Source organism: Paroedura picta, chromosome 2 (assembly GCF_049243985.1).
Source record: "Paroedura picta isolate Pp20150507F chromosome 2, Ppicta_v3.0, whole genome shotgun sequence".
Taxonomy (NCBI): domain Eukaryota; kingdom Metazoa; phylum Chordata; class Lepidosauria; order Squamata; family Gekkonidae; genus Paroedura; species Paroedura picta.
The window spans coordinates 182,498,440-182,521,914 of NC_135370.1; the positions used below are offsets into that span (position 1 = coordinate 182,498,440).

Sequence of the window (23,475 nt, forward strand, 5' to 3'; positions counted from 1 at the left end):
AGTTCCTCTGGAGGGCCAGCAACAGGGCAGAGAGGCCGAGGCCTTCCTAAGGACATCAGGAGAGCCCTGCTGGGTCAGACCAGGGGTCCATCCAGTCCAGCCTCCTGTCTCACACAGGGGCCAGCCAGTTCCTCTGGAGGGCCAGCAACAGGGCAGAGAGGCCGAGGCCTTCCTAAGGACACCAGGAGAGCCCTGCTGGGTCAGACCAGGGGTCCATCCAGTCCAGCCTCCTGCCTCACACAGGGGCCAGCCAGTTCCTCTGGAGGGCCAGCAACAGGGCAGAGAGGCCGAGGCCTTCCTAAGGACATCAGGAGAGCCCTGCTGGGTCAGACCAGGGGTCCATCCAGTCCAGCCTCCTGTCTCACACAGGGGCCAGCCAGTTCCTCTGGAGGGCCAGCAACAGGGCAGAGAGGCCGAGGCCTTCCTAAGGACACCAGGAGAGCCCTGCTGGGTCAGACCAGGGGTCCATCCAGTCCAGCCTCCTGTCTCACACAGGGGCCAGCCAGTTCCTCTGGAGGGCCAGCAACAGGGCAGAGAGGCCGAGGCCTTCCTGAGGACATCAGGAGAGCCCTGCTGGGTCAGACCAGGGGTCCATCCAGTCCAGCCTCCTGCCTCACACAGGGGCCAGCCAGTTCCTCTGGAGGGCCAGCAACAGGGCAGAGAGGCCGAGGCCTTCCTAAGGACATCAGGAGAGCCCTGCTGGGTCAGACCAGGGGTCCATCCAGTCCAGCCTCCTGTCTCACACAGGGGCCAGCCAGTTCCTCTGGAGGGCCAGCAACAGGGCAGAGAGGCCGAGGCCTTCCTAAGGACACCAGGAGAGCCCTGCTGGGTCAGACCAGGGGTCCCTCCAGTCCAGCCTCCTGTCTCACACAGGGGCCAGCCAGTTCCTCTGGAGCAGTGGTCCCCAACCTCCGGGCCGCGAAGGCCATGGTGCCGGGCCACGGCTCCCTCTCCCCGCCCCCCCGCAGTAAAAAACTTCCCAGGCCACAAGCTTGCGGCCCGGGAAGCTTCTTACTGCAGGAGGGCGGGGAGAGGGAATCAGGGCCGGGCCATGCATTGCGCATGCGCAATGTGCGGGTGCGGCCCCCCCGTGGGCACGGCACGATGCCCTGCCGGTCCCCAGCCTCAGAAAGGTTGGGGACCACTGCTCTGGAGGACCAGCAACAGGGCAGAGAGGCTGAGGCCTTCCTAAGAACATCAGGAGAGCCCTGCTGGGTCAGACCAGGGGTCCATCCAGTTCAGCCTCCTGTCTCACAGAGTGGCCAGCCAGTTCTTCTGGGGGGCCAGCAACAGAGCACAGGCAAACATCTTCCCTTCAAGTTGCCTCCTGGCACTGGGATTCAGAGTTTGTTTGAATGTATTTGTTTGTTTGTTTATATACCGCCCTCCCTTGAGGTTCAGGGCAGTTTACATGAAATGTAGGGGTAAGTACAATTCAACAACTTCAAACACTAAAATGGTAACATGTTGTCCCCATCTTCAAGAAAGGGGAAAAGGAGGATCCGGATAATTATCAACCCGTCAGTTCAACATATTTATAAATGATTTGGATGAGGGATTAGAGGGGATACTTATTAAATTTGCAGATAATATTAAACTGGGAGGGGTAGCAAACACAACAGAAGACAGAAACATAATACAGGATGGTTTTGACAGGCTCGAGAAGTGGGCTAAACTGAATAAAATTAAATTCAATAGGGACAAATGTAAAGTTCTGCATTTCGGTAGGATAAAACCAAATACACCATTATAGGATGGGGGAGACTTGTCTTGGCAGTACCATGTCCAAAAAGGATCTAGGACTCTTACTAGATCATACATTGAACATGAGTCAGCAGTGGGACTCGGTGGCTAAAAAGGCAAATGGGATTTTGGGCTGTATCTAACGGATTGTCTTTAGTTCTTCTGTCACTAATGCTAAACCCCAATTCTCAGGAGCCTTAGGGGGACTTATAAAGCATTAAAAATGCTTTTGCAGCATAGGCTGGAGAGCCATCTGACAGAGAAGCTGATTCTGTGAAGGTTCAAGGGGGTGGCAGGTGACAGTGGATGCGCAATAGGGCTGTGAGTGTCCTGCATAGTGCAGGGGGTTGGATTAGATGACCCAGGAGGTCCCTTCCATCTCTATGATTCTATGATTCTAATAGTCTCAACAACCGGTAAAAGCAATTTCAACATTTCAATACAACAGTTCCAACTACAGTAGTGACAATGTCAGCTGCGGCTTTCTGTGGGGAGTTTCTGTGGGGACCCAGCAGGAGAAGAAGAAGAAGAAGAAGAGTTGGTTCTTATATGCCGCTTTTCCCTACCCGAAGGAGGCTCAAAGCGGCTTACAGTCGCCTTCACATTCCTCTCCCCACAACAGACACCCTGTGGGGTGGGTGAGGCTGAGAGAGCCCTGATATCACTGCTCGGTCAGAACAATTTTATCAGTGCCGTGGCGAGCCCAAGGTCACCCAGCTGGATGCATGTGGGGGAGCGCAGAATCGAACCCGGCATGCCAGATTAGAAGTCCGCACTCCTAACCACTACACCAAACTGGCTCTCTGGAGATGTTGGTTCGGTCGACCTCAACCACTTGCCTGGTGGAAGAGGTCCATTTATAGGCCCTGAGGAACTGTGGTAGCTCAGGTAGGACCCCGAGAGCTCTTCAGAGAGCTCATTCCACCAGGTGGGTGCCAGGACAGAGAAAGCTCTGGCCTGGTTGAGGTCAGACATGCTTCTTTGGGGCCAGGGAATCACCAGTCAATTAGAAGCGGCAAAGCATAAGACAGTGAGGCAGTCCCTCAGGTACCCAGATAGTGTACGGCCTCAAATGTGATTACCAAAACCTTAAGTCTGATCTGGAATTCAACCGGTGGCCAGTGCAGTTGTTGTAGGGCAGGCTGGATGTAGGACCTCCACAGTATTCCTGTGAGGACCTTGGACCAGCTGTAGTTTCTGGATCAAAGTTAAGGGTAGGCCTGTATAGACCAAGCTGCAGAAGTCCAGTCCAGCCTAGAGATGCATGGATCACTGTGGCCAGGTATTCCCAGGCCAAGTAGGGTGTTAGTAATTTGACTTGGCGCAGGAGGCAGAACGCCAGGGCCTCCATAAAGGAAGATGTCGAGGATCACGCCCAGATTCCTGGCCAAGTGAGTCACTGATAGCTACACACTGTCCAGGTTGGGCAAATGCGCTTCCTCGCTTGGACAGTTCCTGCCTAGCCATAGAACCACCATCTTTGAAGGATTGAGCTTCAGACAACTCTGAATATGAAGGTTTCCTCTATTCACGGGTGCCTTTCTCCTTGTCATAATAGATGAACCTGGCTTTCTACTCACAGGTCTAAAAGAATTAGAGTTGGTAGGGGTTCATCGCTCTGCGGGTGCAAATCTACTTGCTGTCCCCGGCCCCAGAGAAGCATGCCTGGCCTTGACCCCGGCCAGGGCTTTTTTGGTCTTGGCACCTACCTCGTAGAATGGGCTCCCAGAAGAAATGAGGGTCCTGATGGAGCTGTCTCAGTTCCGCAGGGCCTGTAAAACGGAGCTTCGTTTTACAGGCTCTGTGGACCGCCAGGTCTTCGGTTGAAGAAGAAGAGTTGGTTCTTATATGCCGCCTTTCCCTACCCGAAGGAGGCTCAAAGCGGCTTCCAGTCGCCTTCCCTTTCCTCTCCCCTCAACAGACACCCTGTGGGGTGGGTGAGGCTGAGAGAGCCCTGAGATTCCTGCTCTGACAGAACAGCTTTATCAGTGCTGTGTTGCGCCCAAGGTTACCCAGCTGGCTGCATGTGGGGGAGCGCAGAATCGAACCTGGCATGCCAGATTAGAAGTCTGCACTCCTAACCACTACACCAAACTGAGGCCGGGTTTCAGCGACAACTGGGGCACATCCTCCAGCCAGCGTTATTATACTCTGCAGTCCTGTACCTGTGCAATCCTGTACCTGTCGGGGTTGAGTAAATTGGGGAAGGTTTGGGGATTATGCCATTTAGTGGGTATTTTATGGGTTTGGGTTTTTTTAGTACTAGGGGTTGTTTTTATTGGGGCTTAATTCTGTCTTTAGTGTAACCCGCCATGAGTCTCTGGAGAGTGGCGGGATAAAAATCCAATAAATAAATAAATAAAAGCTATCTGGTCCAACCTGCTGCTCAATGCAGGATCAGACTAAAGCATCCAAGGTAAGTATCTGTCCAGCCACTGCGTAAAGACTACCAGTGAGGAGGAGCTTCTTAGGCACCATCCCCTGAGACAGCTGATTCCACCGCTGAACTACTTTGTGGGGAAAAAATTCTGATATCCAGCCAATACTGTTCTGTGTAGCTTAAAGCCATTCCTTTGAGCCCTATTCTCTGGTGCCAACAGACACCGTTCCCTGACCTCTAAGTGACAATCTTTCAAATTCTTAAAGAAAAAATTCCTCTCCCCTTCTCAACCTCCTCTTCTCCAGGCTGGACATTCCCAAATCCCTCAAGCCTTGACTGAGAGGGCTTGTTTTCCGACTCCTGATCAAACTGCTAACTATCTTGTAACTTACAGGAGCCTGAATTTATATAAAAATGTAATGCATGAAAAGCAAGAGAAGCACAAATATGAATACTTTGCACAGATCAAAAATTCAGTGCCTGAGAAAATGTGTTTCATGGTGGGTGATCCCTCTCCTCGACATTATTTAACATCTTCATGTGCCTGCTCACCAGACTGATCCAGATTTATGGGCTTGGGTGTCACCAATATGCAGATGACACCCAGCACTATCTCCTGATGGATGACTGACCGGATGCTCCTCTGGACTCATTGGCCAAGTATTTTTAGGTGGTGGTGGAGTGGCTCATGGTTAGTCGCTTGAAGATGGAGATCCTGTGGCTGGGAAGGAAAGGGTCAGACCAGAAAGCACCCTTGCCCTGCCTTGATGGGGTACAACAGTCAATTGCTCGTATGGCCAGGAATATGGGCATAATTTTTGATATGTCAAGTCACAATAGCAGCAAAGCAAAGCTAGCGTCCTATCTGCCAACTGAACACCTGTCCATAATGATCCATGCAAAATCAAGACTGGATTACTATAACTTGCTCTACATGGGCCTACCCTTGACCCTAATCCAAAAATTACATCTGGTCCAGAATGTTGCCACACGGGTCCTCACCAGAATGCTGTGAAGAGTCCATATTAGAGGGCTACTGCGGCAGCAATATTGGTTTCCAGGAGAGTTTGGGGTTAGTTTGGGGTTTGCTTCAAGGTTTTGGTTTTATCCTTCAAGGCTATACACGGTCCAGCCACAGTGTATAAAAGGGACAGATTATCTGAAGATTCAAATGAGTAGCCGTGTTGGTCTAAAGTAGCACAATAAAATCACAGTCCAGCAGCACCTTTAAGACCAACAAAGATTTATTCAAGGCGTGAGCTTTCGAGTGCAAGCACTCTTCGTCAGATTAAGAACTGACCATCATAACAGTGGGAATATATAAGCAAAAGTTAATCCTGTTACATTATTAAACTGTGTCACAGCATCCAAACACAGCCACATGAGAACTCCCTGCCAAACCAGCCAATCAAACCCCTCGAACACATTTGTAGTTCATAAGCCAGTCCAAGCCAGTGACCCAGGGCTCACACCCTACTATTTACTACCAGCCCCATCTCTCTCCATACCAGTGTGAAACTTTCTTACAAGTAGAAGCTCAGCTGGCAGCTATCTTGTCCTCACGCCTTGAATAAATCTTTGTTGGTCTTAAAGAGACTATCTGAAGATGTTCCCTGAAGGGCACACCGCTCATCTGGTCGTCCCCAGCCCCAGAGCAGTCTGACTGGCCTTGACCTCCCCCGCCCCCTGGACAGATCTCTCCCATCTGCTTTCCTTTAATGAAAAGAACTCCAATGGGGATGTCACCGTTTGGTTTGATTTTAACTGTTTAATGCTTTTATTGATTTTAACTGTTTGTGATCATTAAATGCTGTGAATCACCCAGAGGAGGCAGGCCCCATACGGCACAGTACAGAAAGCCTCCAAGGCAGCCAGAATACCCCCTCACACACATTTGGTGTTTATTCAGGGAAAAGAGCATAGGGATAGAACAGGGAACCCTGCATCCTCCAAATCAGCAGACTGGCTCAGGTGGTGCTTGATAAAAATCATAGAAACACAGAATCACAGTTGGAAGGGACCTCCTGGGTCATCTAGTCCAACCCCCTGCACTACGCAGGACACTCCCAAACCTCTCGCTCATCCACTGCCTTGAGCCTTCACAGAATCAGTCTCTCCATCAAATAACAAGATAAATAGGACGGCTTCCAAGTGAATACAATCTCAGAAAAAGAAACCTATCCAAAGGCAGTACAACAAACTTAATACTATCAAAAACAAGATTAGCCTCTCCTTATATGTTCTTTCTTTCCTTATTCCTTTATATATGTCGGGACTTCTATCAGAACGGCATCCTGGTAACGTCCGTTTTCAATGGAAAACAACTTTCCTCGGTGGGAAGTCCTCCAATTAGTCCGTTTTCAAAAACAATGGCTCTCTATCCAATAGCTTATTTTAATTTTAAACCAGTAATAATATACAAACGGCCGTCAGACTCTCGACAGATAAGGGAGGGAGGGACTGAGACGCAGGGAGAGGCATTCAGTTCCAGCTGGTGGGGATTCTTGCTGTGAGTAAGCAGGTACGGCAGGATGGTGGATACAGAGCTGTATGACAGCAGGCAGCTGCTCATCATCTTTGCCAGATACTCAGGTGTGCACACATAAGCTTAATCTCCATGGAATGCACCATGATCACTATACAGAGTTTGAGCACGCTGATCGCAGCACCAAGAGCAGCACAGCGGAACTGAGCAATAGGGGAAGAATGAAGGAAGAAACAGAAAGGAAAGGAGAGCCAACTAGAACAGGGTTCCAGCCCATCATATCTTGTGTTCTGGGGGGTGTGACTGGAGGAGTCAAACAAGATTGTAGCAAAGGGAACAGTTTGGTGAGTGGGTGGCAAAGGCAGCCTAAGAGAAATAAACTATTCACGCTCGCAGCAAGTCTTCAGACCCCCACCACACAACGTTCAGACTGCTGCCCCACCCTCAATTCCAAAATATTTCTAAGGGAATCACCTCTGAGTAAAAGACTGCACAGGATACAGGTTAAATGTCAGATTAGGATCTAGGAAGCTAGTGTTGTATTCTTGGGCCTGTCAAACGTTCTCAACCAGGGTTTTGTGAAACTCTGGGGTTTTTGGACAGACCTGGAACGGTTTCCTGAATGGGCGGGATTTATTTTTTATATCTAAACTTTAAATTTGTGAAACATTTATTGCATGATATATGGTCATGTTGACACAGCACCCCCTCTCAAAATGGCCAATGAAGGGCCTGAACGGGAAGGGATGGGGAGAAGGCCCGGGTGGGCATGTACACAACTATGCTTTCCAACCATATTCTGCACCATCACACCACTTCTGGTATTTCTCAATGATAAAAAGATGGCTTAACCCTTTGTCTCCCCACAATAAACACCCTGTGAGGTGGGTGAGGCTGAGACAGCTCTGACAGAACTGTTTTGTGAGAACAGCTCTGAGAGAACCGAGACTAGCTCAAGGCCCCACAGCTAGCTGCATGTCAAGGTGGAATGGGGAATCAAACCAGCTCTCCAGATTAGAGGCCACTGCTCTCAACCACTCCATCAGGGGTGGCCAAGCTGTGCCTCTCCAGATGTCCACTACATGGTAGGGCCACAGTTTGGCCAGCCCTGCATAATACCAAGCTGGGTGTAAAGAAAAAACATGAATGGCCCTGAGTGTGCTGCTGGCCACATCCCTCCTGTCTGCCCAACTCTTAGCCTGCGTTCATACCCTGCCTTCCTCCCCAACAGAGACCTGAAGCAACTTCTCCTCTCACTTTTGTCTCTGCACAAGCACCCAGCAAGATGGGCAAGGCGGAGGAAGCAGGACTGTCCAAAGGGCGAGCTCTCCTGGGATCTGAACCTGGGTCTCCCAGATCCTAGCCAGACTTATGTAATCCTGATGCTGGCTTCTTTGGGAGTAAGCAAGCTTGGTGTAATGGTTAAGAGCGCCAGTCTCTAACTTGGCTAGACAGTGAGGCAGTCCCTCAGGTACCCAGATAGTGTACGGCCTCAAATGTGATTACCAAAACCTTAAGTCTGATCTGGAATTCAACTGGTGGCCAGTGCAGTTGTTGTAGGGCAGGCTGGGTGTAGGACCTCCACAGTATTCCTGTGAGGACCTTGGACCAGCTGTAGTTTCTGGATCAAAGTTAAGGGTAGGCCTGTATAGACCAAGCTGCAGAAGTCCAGTCCAGCCTAGAGATGCATGGATCACTGTGGCCAGGTATTCCCAGGCCAAGTAGGGTGTTAGTAATTTGACTTGGCGCAGGAGGCAGAATGCCAGGGCCTCCATAAAGGAAGATGTCGAGGATCACGCCCAGGTTCCTGGCCAAGTGAGTCACTGATAGCTACACACTGTCCAGGTTGGGCAAATGCGCTTCCTCGCTTGGACAGTTCCTGCCTAGCCATAGAACCACCATCTTTGAAGGATTGAGCTTCAGACAACTCTGAATATGAAGGTTTCCTCTATTCACGGGTGCCTTTCCCCTTGTCATAATAGATGAACCTGGCTTTCTACTCACAGGTCTAAAAGAATTAGAGTTGGTAGGGGTTCTTCGCTCTGCGGGTGCAAATCTACTTGCTGTCCCCGGCCCCAGAGAAGCATGCCTGGCCTTGACCCCGGCCAGGGCTTTTTTGGTCTTGGCACCTACCTCGTAGAATGGGCTCCCAGAAGAAATGAGGGTCCTGATGGAGCTGTCTCAGTTCCGCAGGGCCTGTAAAACGGAGCTTCGTTTTACAGGCTCTGTGGACCGCCAGGTCTTCGGTTGAAGAAGAAGAAGAGTTGGTTCTTATATGCCGCCTTTCCCTACCCGAAGGAGGCTCAAAGCGGCTTCCAGTCGCCTTCCCTTTCCTCTCCCCACAACAGACACCCTGTGGGGTGGGTGAGGCTGAGAGAGCGCTGATATTCCTGCTCGGTCAGAACAGTTTTATCAATGCCGTGGCGTACCCAAAGTCACCCAGCTGGCTGCATGTGGGGGAGCGCAGAATCAAACCCGGCATGCCAGATTAGAAGTCCGCACTCCTAACCAGGACACCAAACTGGCTGGGAAGGGAAGGTGATCACATGCTGCTTGGAGACTCCTTCAAGCAGTGAGAAGCAGGGTATAACCACCAGCTCTTCTTCTTCTTCCTCCCCATGCAGCCAGCTGGGTGACCTTAGGTCAGCCACAGGGCAGTTCTTCCAGAGCTCTCCCTTGGGGAGCGCCAGGGCAGGCGATCGCCAGCCGCTCTGAGCCCCCACAAAACCCACCTCTCCTCCTGGTTTCCCGGGCGGGACTTACGGTTCCAGTAGACCGGGTAGCACTCGGCGTTGGCGACGTCCACCTCGTAGAGGCCCCCGCGGACGCAGACGGGCTCGGGGCCGGCGGGGCGCTCGGGGCTGCCTCCCGTGGCCGGGGCAGGGGCCTCGTCCAGGAGCAGCAGCGGCAGGAGGGCGCGGAAGGCCAGCTCGATGCGCAGCGAGTCGTAGCCGATGAAGGGCTTCCAGCTCTTGCGCTCCTCGCGGTAGAACCAGCGCACCTCCTCGGGGCCCAGCTCCCGCACCACCTCGTAGCCCCGCGACGCCGACGAGGCCGAGGCCGCCGAGCCACAGCCGGGCCCGCCCGTCAGCCCCGCGCCCCGCGCCCGCCGCCGCGCCTCCGGGAAGACGCCGCCGCCTTCGCCCTCGTCGTCCGCGCCGCCGCCGCCGCCCTCCTCCTCGTCGTCGTCGTCCTCCAGGCCGCCGCCTTCGCCCTCGCCGTCCTCCTCGCCCCCCTCGTCGTCCTCCTCGTCGTCGTCGTCGTCGTCTCCGGGCGGGGGTCTCCGGGGGGCGCAGCGGGGGGGCGGCGGCGGCGGCGGGGGTCGGCGGCGGCGGCGCGGCGGCAGCGGGGAGGCCTTGGTGGGCCGCGCGTGGCGGCGGGGAGGGGCCGCGGCCGGGGGCGTGGCCGCCTCGTCCGACCCCGCCGACGAGGACGACGACGACGACGACAGCGAGGCCGGCGGAGGGGCGCCCTCCTGCCGCAGCCCCGCCAGACGCCGCCCCGCACACTCGGCCTCTTCCGCCGCCGCGCCGTCGCCCCGCGCCGCCGAGCGCTTGTGGAAGCGGGACGCCGGCCGCCTCAGCGCCTCGGGCAGGCGGGAAGCCACGGCGGCGGCCTCGTCGTCCTCCTCAGGGCTCTCCATGCCGGCGGGCGCGATGAGGCGCCGCCGCCGCCGCCTTCCGTCCCCTCACCTCACCCGCGGCCACGCCCGCCGGCCGGCCGGCCTCTGCCCGGCTTCTGCGCCAGCCCCGCCCCCGGGGAGGGGCCGCCAACCGTCACGCGCGCGGCTGAGGGGACGGGCGGCGTGGGCGGAGCCTCCCTCGCCCCGCGCGCCAACCCCCCGGGGCGCCCGGGAGGCCTCCCGGAACGACGGTTGCTCGCCGGGCGAACGTTCCATCGCGGAGGGGGGAGGGGGGGAGGGCGGTTGGTTCGAGGCGGGAGTTTCCCTCAGACCCGCGAGGCGGGAGCCGAAGGACTCGGAGAGGAGGGCAGAGTCAAAGCTCAGCCTGAATAGGCAGCCGGGAAATGCCTAAAGCTAGAAAAGCAAATCAGGCTTTCGGCCAAAATTGTCGTTCACAGACACGTTGGGGGAATAACAAAATCTGAGTCTAGTCAGGAAACGTTTTAAGGCCCACTAAAATGGGTTCAAGGCGGGAGCTTTCGTGGGCGGAAAACGGTCACGGTTCGTCAACGCGCAATAACACTTTCGGTTCAAAGGGTAAAAAACACACCGTCCAAAGATCAAAACGCGCGCGTGAACCGTTTTAGAATGAAAAAGAGTTAAATCCAGATGATAGAACTTCCTCTGCCCTAACCTCAGTTGCCTTGTCATCGCATGCTTCCTGTCAGGGAGGAGATAATTTTCGCTTCATTGGCAGTGGGAGAAAGTTCTCCACAGCCCAGCAGAGGCACATTTACGAGCAAAATGTATAATTATAATTATATATTATTATAAACTGCCCTGAGCCTTTTATTTTTAAACTGCCGCTTCCAGAAACTGGTTCGCAGCGGTTCACAAAACAAGAAAAATACAGCAGTAACAGTTTAAAATATCCCATTAGGAGAGGGCGGTATATAATTACAATAAATAAAATAAAAATCATCAGGATTTATTAATTTCTGTGTTGCCCGCCTAGCAAACCAGCTCAGGGCGGTGTACATCTTATTAAAAACAACATTAAGTAGAATTTAAACTGTAAATTAAATTGTGCTTAGTTTAGTTGTGGTTCAGAGACCAAGACGCCAGAAGCTCTTTACTGTGACTCCAACAAAACTGAGCTAAACTGATCTAAGAGATAGCTGACAAAGAGTGCTTGCACTCGAAAGCTCACACCTTGAATAAATCTTTGTTGGTATTAAAGGTGAACATGTCAATACAGACCGGTATCCCCATACCTATGTGAGCCTGTGGCCAGTATTATACTATTAATATATATAAGGCAGGGGTAGTCAAACTGCGGCCCTCCAGATGTCCATGGACTACAATTCCCAGAAGCCCCTGTCAGCAAATGCTGCTCCTGGGAATTGTAGTCCATGGACATCTGGAGGGCCGCAGTTTGACTACCCCTGATATAAGGACTTGTCACTGATGAAAGAATGTCACTGAAAATGGACATTACCTGGATTCCGTTTTGACAGAAGTCCTACAGAATAAAGAAACAAGGAAAACTACAAAAATAGGACACTTTTCTTTCTTTTATGAATATATATATTATATTGCCAGTGGATAAGTCTGTTTCGCTCTGGTTGGTTTAATTATTAGACCGTCCTTCTTATACTCTTGTATGGTCTTAAAGGTGCTCCTGGACTTTTGATTGGATTGTGCTACTTCAGACCAACACGGCTACTCATTTGAATCTGATCTGAGAGAGACCCACCAACAACCCCAACTTATACACATGAGATCTTGCCAGCCCGTGCTATAGGTCAGTTTCACTTAGATCCAGCAGACAGGATCCAACAACACGCTGGGTAATCACGTTCGCAGGATTACGACCCTGACTCATGCCTCAAGCTCGATCCTCAGCAGGACTGCAGACACAACATAGTTAATTAACATTTCAAAATTTAAATGGAGCGACAATTTTTATATTCAAGATATAATCTTTTGTGTGCAAGCATATTTTTTTGGAGACAAAAGTTTTGAGCCCAGGGGCACCTTTAAGACCGACCAAGTTTAATTCTGGGTCTAACCTTTCCTGCACACAAAAGCTTTTTAAGGTGCAAAGCTCGAGTCCCGGGGCATCTTTAAGACAGACAGAATTCCGGGTGTAACCTGTCCTGTGCACGCCCACTTCTTCAGACACTAAGTTTAAGTCCAGGGGCAATTTTAAGACTGACAGTTTTATTCAAGCTATAACTTTTTATATGCATGCATGCTCCTACAGGTACAAAGTTCAAGTCCAGAGGCACCTTTAAAACCAACCAACTAAATTTAAATTCTGGGTATAACCTTGCGTGTGCACACAGACTTCATCAGGTGCAATGTTTGAGTCCAGCAGGACCTTTTACACTGACAAAGTTTTATTTAAGATATATATATATATATATAATCTTTCGTATGCATGCACACTTCTACAGGTACCAAGTCCAGGGAACCTTCAAGACCAACAAAGTTTTATTCAAGATATATATCAGCTTTCATGTGCACACATACTTCCCATCCCAGATATAACGAAACAGAATTTTCTCAACTATTAAATATAGGTGTGTGTTCAGGGTGTGTGTGTGTGTGTGTTAAATTAGATGTAGAATTAACTAGGCCAGTGGTTCTCAACTGCCGTAACACTGTGACCCCAACTGTGGTGGCGGTGGCACACGCACAGGCACAGTGGCACTCAACGATCTGTAGGCGGCCAGTGCCATGGCTCCACCGCCGCCAGCCACCACCGCTCACTGCCACCGCTGCCACCCACCGCCGCCTCCCGCCACCTCCTGCTGCTGCCGCAGCAACCCCGCAGAAGGGGCCAGGCGATCCCACTTGGGGTCAGGACCCCAAGGTTGAGAACCACTGAACTAGGCAATTATAGTTAAGCCTAGGGGCCAAGCTGGTTGCATTCAGGAATACAATGGGTGCTACATTGGGGGGGGGGGGTGGAGTGGAAGCATTCTGGGGTCAGCTTTCCCCTCCCTCCAGGACCTGGGAGCAGCTGTTAGGGAACTCATTGGCCGGGGCAACTCTCATACAGCAGGGATCTACAGCCTTCGAGCCTTAGAAGGAAGTGGAAGGAGAAGATGGTTAGGTAGGATGGTGGGCCACGAAGGCCCTGGCACCGGGCCGTGGCTCCCTCTCCCCGCCCCCCCAGTAAGAAACTTTCCAGGCCGCGAAAGCGGCCAATTAGCTTGTGGCCCGGCAAGCTTCTTTTGGGGGGAGGGGAGGGAAGCAGGGCCGCGCATGCGGGAGTGCCGCGCATACACGGCATGCACGGCCGGGCAATCACCCTCCCCGCCACCGGCGGTCCGCAGCCTCAAGAAGGTAGCGGACTCCTGGTTTAAGGGACAGAGGGCTGTTGGGTGTGCCTGGACTCAGACATTGTCCTGCTGCTTCAGACCCACACAACCACCCACCTGAATCAACTTATTTGTTATTTATTTGTCCAACTTCACACAAAAATAGGGTCACTGGTCTCCAAGTGTCCTGCGTAGTGCAGGGGGTTGGACTAGATGACCCAGGAGATTCCTTCCAATTCTTTTATTCTATGATTCTAAGGTTATATTGTATGGCTTTTGCCTCATCAGATGCCGGCAGCAGATCTGCTGGTGTGGCAGCATGTACATTATTTATTCATTACATCTCAGGGTTGGAATGGACCACCACAGTTATCTAGTCCAACCCCCTGCCAGCACAAGAGCTACAGCTATAATATCTCTTGACAAGTAAGTATTTAATCAATACTATGAAAAAACCCTCTGGTGATGAAGACTCCACCTGGTCAAGTGGGAGAGTGTTCCAGTTTCAAATAAAATTCATTTAAAAAGGGAGTTGGAGACATTTATGGAGGTAAAGATTTATTCTTAGCTATTGGACGTTCCTGGCAAATAGATGGGGAAGAAATTGAGATAGTGACAGATTTTCCTGGGCTCCAAGATCACTGTAGATGGGGACTGCAGCAAAGAACTTAAAAGACGCTTGCTCCTGGGGAGGAAAGCTATGGCAAATCTAGACAGCATCCTAAAAAGCAGAGACATCACCCTGCCAACAAAAGTGCATTTAGTCAAGGCTATGGTATTCCCAGTTACAACATATGGCTGTGAAGGCTGGGCCATAAGGAAGTCCGAGCGTCAAAGAATTGAGGCTTTTGAACTCTGATGCTGGAGAAGATTCTTGCAAGTCCCTGGGATTGCAAGGCGAACAAACTGGTCAGTCCTAGAGGAGATCAGCCCTGACTGCTCCTTAGAAGGCCAGATCCTGAAGATGAAACTCAAATACTTTGGCCACCTCATGAGAAGGAAGGACTCCCTGGAGAAGAGCCTGGGAGCGATGGAGGGCAAAAGAAGAAGGGGACGACAGAGAACGAGGTGGCTGGATGGAGTCACTGAAGCAGTAGGTGCAAACTTAAATGGACTCCGGGGAATGGTAGAGGACAGGAAGGCCTGGAGGATCATTGTCCATGGGGTCGCGATGGGTCTGACACGACTTCTCACCTAACAACAACAAAATTGGACGTTAAGAGCAGGGAATCTGCAATGACTTATTTTTCTCTGTATCCCCTCCCCTGCTTTTTTCCTCTTCTCTGGTAGCTCCCATAGCTGTACCCCTTTTTCCACTCCCTTCCTTTCTTCCCACCCACCAACTGCTCCCCTGCCTTCTGCTTACTCTCCTCCCCTACCCCTGGCCGCATCTCCCTGGGAACAGTCAGAGCAAGTTGTACAGCGACTGCTAGGATGGACCCAGTTTTGCATAGTGGTGGCCCGAGGTGGCTCTGGACTGTACCCTGCATAATCAGTAGTGGTGTTGGACTTGGCCCAGTTTTGCAGTTGCTGTGGGATGGGCCAAGTTGTATTTGTAGGGGGTTTGTTGTGGTTGCCGCCAGGTCTGACCCCAGCAGGGCAGTCTATGCAATATTGTAGGGGTTGCTTTTGTGTGGTGGCTGTTGTTGAATAGGAGCAAGCAGTCAGCCCAAGCAGCCCTTGAAAGGGCCATGCTCCCTCTCACTGCCTTGTAGTGATAGAAATGAAGGTGGAAAGGCTGGCAATATTGTGTGGCTGCCTAGCAATGGTCATGGAGGTCGTTCATTTCTTGAAGCTACAGATGCTAATTCTATTATTTAAGCCCCAATGCCCAATCTGTACACCGCCCGTGGCGCCACAGGCACCACGGACTAAATAAAAGAGTAAGGAGTTCTGGGGCGGGATGTGTCCGGAATGAGGAAGGGTCCGGATTGGACCCTTCCTCATGACAGACAATCAGAGGGACCAATCGGCAGGCGCGTCGCGCCTGTCGATTGGTCCCTCCGATTCCCAGCCCCAGCAACTGCGAGCCGCGCACAACGCGGCTCGCAGTTGCTCCCGGCCTGACGTGGAGAGAGCTGCGAAGTGCCTCTTGCCACGTCAGGCCGCCGCCCGAGGGAACCCCCGGCAGGCTTCTCCCTGGCCGCCCACTGCGCCCTGACGATTCTTGCTCCGCCGCAGCTGCGCCCACCTCGCCCTGACTATAGCCCACCACCCTGCACTGCCTACCGCCTCGATGATGCCCGCTCCCACTTCCGCCGAGCCGCTGGCTGCTCCGACCGCTGGGAGTCACAAAGCGCCTCCCGCCGCCTCCTCGAACATCGACGCGCAGCCCTGCAGCCCGCCGCCAAGCTGCTGGCCGCACTCGCCTCCTGCCGCCTTCTCCAACATCGACGCGGAGCCCCGCAGCCCGCCGCCCATCCGCTGGCCACACTCGCCTCCCGCTGCCTCCACTGACATCGACGCAGAGCCCCGCGGCCCGCCGCCAAACCGCTGGCCGCACTCGCCTCTCGCCGCCTCCTCTGACATCAACACACAGCCCTGCAGCCCGCTGCTGAGCCAACACAGCCAGGATGCTGCTGAGCCGCGGGGGGGGGGGGGGGCGGCCACCCTCCTCAAACGGTGAGAATACAAACAGCACGAGACCGCCAACCACCCGCCGCAGGAGCCCACAGCCTACCTTATTACCTCCTGTTGCTGCCCGCCACCACCACCACGACGCTGCGGAGTCGCCGACCACCGTCCAACATGGCCGCGCCGAACAACAACGCCCCGATGAGCCGCCGCCCGCTCCCAGTTCGCCGCCGACATCATGAGTGCCGTTGACCAGCTGCGCCAACTTCGTCGCCGAAATACCGAGGCCCAACGACCAGCCGCCACGGGAGCCCACACCCTGCTCGCCAACGCGACCAGAATGGCACCGCGGAGCCGCACACCAGCCTCAAAAATGGCCCCTCTGCACGGTAAACTCCCTCGCCTCTCCCTTTCTGCCTAATTGCGCCGCACGCCACGAACGCGGCCTGCATGTCCGCTTCCACGGGCCCCTGCCCGCAACCCCCGACAACCACGAGAGCCTGTTAGCACCCATTGTATTTATTCTACAATGGGCTTTGTTCCTAGTTTTCAAATATTTCAGTTCTTTCTGCAAACCTGGGGATTTGCTGTGCAGGGGGTTGGATTAGGAGGTCCCTTCCAACTATTATTCTATGGTTTGTAGAAAGAGCTGTCTTGTCTGTTCATGGCTCCAATGTCCATATTTAAGTATCCACAGATGGGGACAAAATTCAGGGCGTTTCCGCACCCATTAAATGTATTGAAATGCTTACCTTATGTAATCATTATATTCTGGCCCCTCCATATGATGTCGCCAACTTCCCAGTGTCTGGGCAGTAACCGGCTGGCTACATCCTCCATTTTAAAGCACAAGTTCAGGAATCGCATAAAGTGGATTCCCCAACCTATTTAGCGCGAGCTACCAAAGAGCAACCAGCAGGCAACCGGCAGAGGGAAGTTATGGAGGCTCAAACACGCTAAAGGCGCCTGACTCATCCTGCCCTCACTCCTGCCCCCCTCTCCCTTGTTCCCGGGGATGGGAATTTCTTTTAAAAAATGGATAACTTCCTGGAGCAGTGAATAGGCGGACAAGCGTGAATGCAATACCAGAAATAAAAGATTTTTTCAAAGTTGTAACACAAAGCATGCCTCTTAAAAGCCCCCCACCTAAAAAACATCAGGAATGATATTAGTTTTTAAACGTCTCAAAGGACTCATGATCCCATAAGGGGTGGTGTTCAAAAAGCACTATGCATCTATGATTCTATGCATAGGCGTTTCAATGGAGAAGTATGCATTAAAAATATGGAGAAAGGGGATTGGTTGCCTGGATTGATTGACAGGCAGAAGCGCAATACATATAAGGCGCGTTGCTCTCTTCTGCCAATTCCAGCAGCAGATGTGGAAGGTGAGACACGCAAAAAGGCGCAGACCAAGGCGAGACAACAGAAAAGGTGAGGAGGGCCTGGGAGGCGCAATCATATTTAGCGCTTTGCCATTCAGCTGGCATAATGCTTTTTTAACTGATGTGTGGAAATACCCTTAAAATTAGATATATTTATGACGATGACGATGGACATGCCTGTGTATTGTTAATTACTATTATTATTTATTGTTATTATATGTCATTCTGAAATGTCATTCTTCTAGCATTCAGGTGTTTGTGTCTTTGGAGTTATGCGTTCTCGGTTCATTGTCTGAATGCCGTGTGTCCAACAGCTAGGATTGTGTCCAACCACAGTGTGCTTCAGCATGCACACTGGTGCTTTAATAACGCTGTGCTAACTGTGGGCTTTCTGGAAACATCCGCAGGCCACTGTGGGAAAGAGGATGCCGGCCTAGATGGCTTGCAGCTAAACGTAGCCTTCATACAATCTAGGAGTGTAATCCAAGCCCTTAGACATTAAGCAAGATCACTTACTCGATAATGGAAGCAGGTGCTGGAAATTTCTGGGCCAAGCAGTGCTTCTCCGTCAGACAGAAAATACCTCAAGTTGCCACTGAAAACTTCCTTGGATTTCTGTCAGACATTAAGCCACCATGGGTCCAACATGCGCTCGCTCTCTCAAAGTCAAGGGAGATTCAACTGGTTTAACTTGAATGTGATTCTTTTCCCCATGGCTACTCTACACTGTTTGGTTGACAGTCATAAATGTTCTGAACTTGTCACGGTAATGCATGATCTGGCCAGGGTGTGTGTGTGTGTGTGTCACCATTATCAGGAAATCCTCTGAGGCAGCAACTGTTAGAGAGCCAGCTTGGTGTAGTGGTTAGGGGCACTGACTAATAATCTGGCGAGTCGGGTTTGATTTCCTGCTCCTTCTCCACATGCAGCCAGCTGGGTGACCTTGGGCTAGTCGTAGTCTTGTTATAGCTATTCTGACCGAGCAGTAATATCAGGGCTCTCTTAGCCTCCCCTCCCTCACAGGGTGTCTGTTGTGGGGAGAGGAAAGGGAAGGCGACTGTAAACCACTTGGAGACTCCTTCGGGTAGAGAAAAGCGGCATATAAGAACCAACTCTTCTTCTTCTTCAGTAATCTCAGGGCTCTCTCAGCTTCCCCTCCCTCACAGGGTGTCTGTTGTGGGGAGAGGAAGGGAAGGCGACTGTAAGCCTCTTTGAGACTCCTTCAGGTAGAGAAAAGCGGCATCTAAGAACCAACTCTTCTTCTTCTTTGGTAATATCAAGGCTCTCTCAGCCTCACCTCGCTCACAGGGGGTCTATTGTGGGGAGAGGAAAGGGAAGGCAATTGTAAGCCGCTCTGAGACTCCTCCTGGTAGAGAAAAGCGGCGTAGAAGAACCAGCTCTTTTTCTTCTTCACTGTAAGAGCCTCTGCTTGACCGTTTATGCACTGGGAACTTCACTGCCCCACATTCTTGCAGGAGCACAAATCGGGTCCGGATGAGGCACACCAGACAAAATGTTCCTCCATGTCGGTGCAGGAATAGGTGAGGCAACCTGCCACAACTAAAACTCTAGCATGCAGCCCAGCATGAAACCTCCAGTGCATAAACGGTCCTTGGCATGCAGAAGGTCCCGTACCTGGCATCTCAGCTAAAATAGACCAGGCAGCAGGTGACAGGAAAGACCTCCACCTAAGACCCTGGAGAGCCGCTGCCAGTCAAAGCAGACAATACTGACTTGGATGGACCAAGCGTCTAGTTCAGTATACAGCAGTTTTGTGTATTCATGTATGCATTCATCTGTTCCTGTAAGACTGCCTGCCATTCTTCGTTTCTATGGCAGAAGAGACTGCAGTAGCTTTTAAGCTTTGCACACTGAAGGCCTGATAAAACTTTCTTTCCATAGATCATGCTTACCCTCTGCTGTTATGCACAACAGGGACCGAAAACAGCCTCTCTTATCCTCCTCTGCTCCTTTTCATCCTCTCAACAAAACTGAGTGGGAGGGGGGATTCAAAGCCTGGTCTCGCAAATCCTAGTGGGACATGCTAACCACTACACCCCACTGACTTTCAGCCTAAGGACTATATGAGCTTAGTTGATATGTAACAAAGAAAATGACGCTTGGCTTCAAAAGACATTTCCCCCTTTTACCCAAACAGTTGGCTTTGAAATGTGCTTGATAGACTTTGATTTAGCAGGGGTGGCCAAACTTTGATTTAGCAGGGGTGGTGCTCCAGAGGTCGATGGACTACAGTTCCCATGAGCCCTTTCTGAAAGTGCAGAACACCTGAAATGGCCCTCAGTCCATCAAGTCTAGCCTGACTGGCAGCAGTTCTCCAGGATCCCAGGCAGAGAAAAAGGTTTTGTAGGACAAATTTTGAGTCCAGGGGCACCTTGAAAACCAACAAAGTTTTATTCAAGGTATGGGCTTTGGTGTGCAGTGCACACATCCCTCTTCAGATACAAAGGTTTTTGTGTCAAATTACGGGGATGCCGGGGATTGAACCTGGGACCGTCTGGATACCAAGTGGATACTGTACCACTAAGCATTCTCCTTGTGGCCTCTACTCTACGTGAACAGGTTTGTGATGAAGAGACATTACATTTTTTTTAAAGAGGCACTTTGTATCAAGCCCTATGAAGATAGGTTGAGGGACTTGGGAATGTTCAGCCTGGAGAAAAGGAGGTTGAGAGGGGACATGATAGCCCTCTTTAAGTATTTGAAAGGTTGTCACTTGGAGGAGGGCAGGATGCTGTTTCTGCTGGCTGCAGAGGAGAGGACACACAGTAATGGGTTTAAACTTCAAGTACAACGATATAGGCTAGATATCAGGAAAAGGTTTTTCACAGTCAGAGTAGTTCAGCAGTGGAATAGGCTGCCTAAGGAGGTGGTGAGCTCCCCCTCACTGGCAGTCTTCAAGCAAAGGTTGGATACACACTTTTCTTGGATGCTTTAGGATGCTTAGGGCTGATCCTGCGTTGAGCAGGGGGTTGGACTAGATGGCCTGTATGGCCTCTTCCAACTCTATGATTCTATGATTCTATGATCAATGTTTTTGAGAATAAAAAGCCATGTTCGATAATTATTTTGATTGAGAAGTCACAGTGTTTTAAATTGCCCTGTAGTCCGGACGGTGGGCGTCAGCTAGGGTGTGGCAGCCCCTGCCTTGCGTCAGGACGGAACCCGACAGGGTGGCCTCGCAACGGTCTTCTCCAAGCGGCCTTCTCGGAATCTCAGGTTCTGCCAAAACCAGCCCTTCGCATTGCACAGTTTCATCTCCCTCACCCTGGGCTGCAGCGTCACTCACAAATGGTGTACAGAAGTTATTCTCTCGACTCTGGTTCTGGAAGGGAGGGAAAGGGCACATTTGAAAGGGATGACAGCTGGAGTTTCACTGCAAGCAAATCCCTGCGAGGGGCATTTCCTGCATGCATCGTTTTTACCAACCAGCTGAGAAGGAGAACATGCCCTTGAGGGGTGAGAAAACGTCCAAGTGAAATATCTAGAACAGAGGAAGTTGCAAATACTTTAAAAGTCGTTAGGCTGGCTGGGAGCCTTATGTCGCTCTTATCTGCCAGCCACATGTTTAATTCTTCTGCACCAAGACCGAAGTTCCGGAGCGTGGGGAGGGATTTGTTTTTTAGGTCAGTCTGGACACCACCGTTTTCTGTTTCTGGGGGTTTGTTTTTAAGGGGTTTATTAATATTCTATGTTTTTACTGGATATTACGTTATTTTCTTTTCTGTAAACCGCCACGAGCCAGTATAAAAATATAAACATAAATAAATAAGAGAAGCGAAATTTAAAAATACGCTTGGAGAGAGAAGTCAGGGAATCAAACTGACCTGAAGAGACAGTTGCCCCTGAAATGTTATTTTCATCTGCCCAGCCAATCAGATCTCCAACAGGCCATTGGAAGCCCTGGCGGGCCAGAGATAGGTGAAGGGAACCAGGAAGCCCTGTTTCAAGGATTCCTCTGGGGCTGGCGGCAGAGGTAACACTGCCTCCTGAGGTCCAAGGTACGCCTGACGCTTCTCGGACCGCCTCGTAGCCTCACTCCTTTGGTGGCTGTTGGTGCCAGTTTGGTGTAGTGGCTAGGTGTGCGGACTTATAGGCTGTTTTATAGACTGTTCCATGTATTGTTCTTATGTTATTATGTAAACCGCCCTGAGCCCCTGGGGAGAGCGGTATCTTTAAACCGCCCGTGGTGCCGCGGGCGCCACGGACTAAATAAAAGGCTAAGGGGTTCTAGAGTGGGATGTGTCCGTGATGAGGAAGGGTCCGGATTGGACCCTTCCTCCGGACGGACAATCGGAAGGACCAATTGGCAGGCGCGCAGCGCCTGCCGATTGGTCCCTCCGATTCCCAGCTGCAGCAACTGCGAGCCGCACGCAGCCTCTCGCCGCATCAGGCCACCGCCCGAGCAAGCCCTTGCCAGTCGGAGATGCAAAAGACCCGCCCGCAACTCAAAATGGCCGCCGCGGACACGCTGAGGAGCCGAGGACACCCCGCCGCCGCTGCCCGTCCTCGACGATGCCTCCTCAATAAGGTGCCCTTCCTTCCCGCGCGCTGCCCTGTCCCTCCCTCTGCCCCCACATTCTAGCGCCCATTGTATTTCGTTTACAATGGGCTCTTTTCCTAGTATAAATATAATAAACAAACAAACAAACTGGCATGCCGGGTTCAATTCTGCACTCCCCCACATGCAGCCAGCTGGGTGACCTTGGGCTCGCCACGGCACTGATAAAACTGTTCTGACCGAGCAGGAATCTCAGGGCTCTCTCAGCCTCACCCACCCCACAGGGTGTCTGTTGTGGGGAGAGGAATGGGAAGGCGACTGGAAGCCACTTTGAGCCTCCTTCAGGTAGAGAAAAGCGCCATATAAGAACCAACTCTTCTTCTTCTTCTTCCCTTTTGCTGCAGCGGAAGAGCAAAAGGAGCAAGGAAATCGTCTCTCTGGATCACCGCTACGATGAGACCAGGCTGTCCTCTGCTTAAGGGTTAGGGCTCAGACTCCCTCCAGCTGGCCTCCCTCTCCTTTCACAGTTGCTGCTAGGAAAAGGGCGAACCTGCTCAGTGGAGCACCCTTTTGCTCCTGGTGCACATGGACCCTGCAGCACTGAGATCAGATGGAGCTCGCTGGGAATGAAAAGAGGTTTCAGAAGGAAAGAGGCACGCATGAGAAAGTGATCAAGGGTGACCAGAAAGGTGCATGGCACGCAAATCCTCTAATCTCTGACTCACGCACTTCCTTTGAGAGGGTAATGTGAGAGAGGCTGCAGACTTCTCGGAATTGCAATAGATTAGAAATAATCCACGACCTTCGTTTCGGTACCTAGAGGTTATCTCTGGGGAGTTGAGTCCCACAGGCTCATAGCTACTTATCGGAATTGTGATGGAGTCCTCCTTGGTGAGTAAAAATAGCCACAAGGGCTTCTCCAACATGCCCCATGAGCGGCTAATTTGTTGCCATTGTCCTGTTTAGGCCGGTTGCCGGAAGATTTTTTGCTAGCCTAGAGACAGTGAGGGCTGCTCCTCCAATCAGCTCGCAGGAACCGTTTCCCGCCTAACGGTCATGTGGCTAGGGAGGAGCTGCCCCCTTTCCCCTCAGTTCTCTTTTTGCTGTTGCACTGAGAGGACTTCACTAGCTAGTGCTTCGTGTTTCTTCTTCTGAAATTGAAGAAATCTGTGAGGCAGCATGTCTTTATTTTAAAAATGCGCTACCTGTGCTACTAAGAAGAAGAAGAAGAAGAAGAGTTGGTTCTTATATGCTGCTTTTCCCTACCCGAAGGAGGCTCAAAGCGGCTTACAGTCGCCTTCCCATTCCTCTCCCCACAACAGACACCCTGTGAGGTGGGTGAGGCTGAGAGAGATGTCTTGTGCTGACAATCACACAGTATGCTTGATATCTTGGAGAAGGGCACAATGTGTCTGCCTGTTCTGTCTGTAAAGGCTTTA

General features: G+C 51.8%; 1 protein-coding gene across 7 annotated transcripts in view; it reads right to left on the bottom strand.

Moving 5' to 3' along the window:
* Positions 1 to 10,379, bottom strand: part of DDHD1 (DDHD domain containing 1) — a 64,417-nt gene extending 54,038 nt beyond the window's left edge. For 2 of the 7 annotated variants that reach the window (XM_077324088.1, XM_077324086.1), the window contains exon 1: positions 9,372 to 10,368. In XM_077324088.1, coding sequence (XP_077180203.1) covers positions 9,372 to 10,251 — 880 coding nt within the window. In that variant the 5' untranslated portion in view covers positions 10,252 to 10,368. Of the gene's footprint in view, positions 1 to 9,371 lie in introns of all 7 variants that reach the window. The other 5 variants (XM_077324083.1, XM_077324084.1, XM_077324087.1 and 2 more) reach the window with 5 other exon arrangements.
* Between the last annotated feature and the right edge of the window lie 13,096 nt (positions 10,380 to 23,475).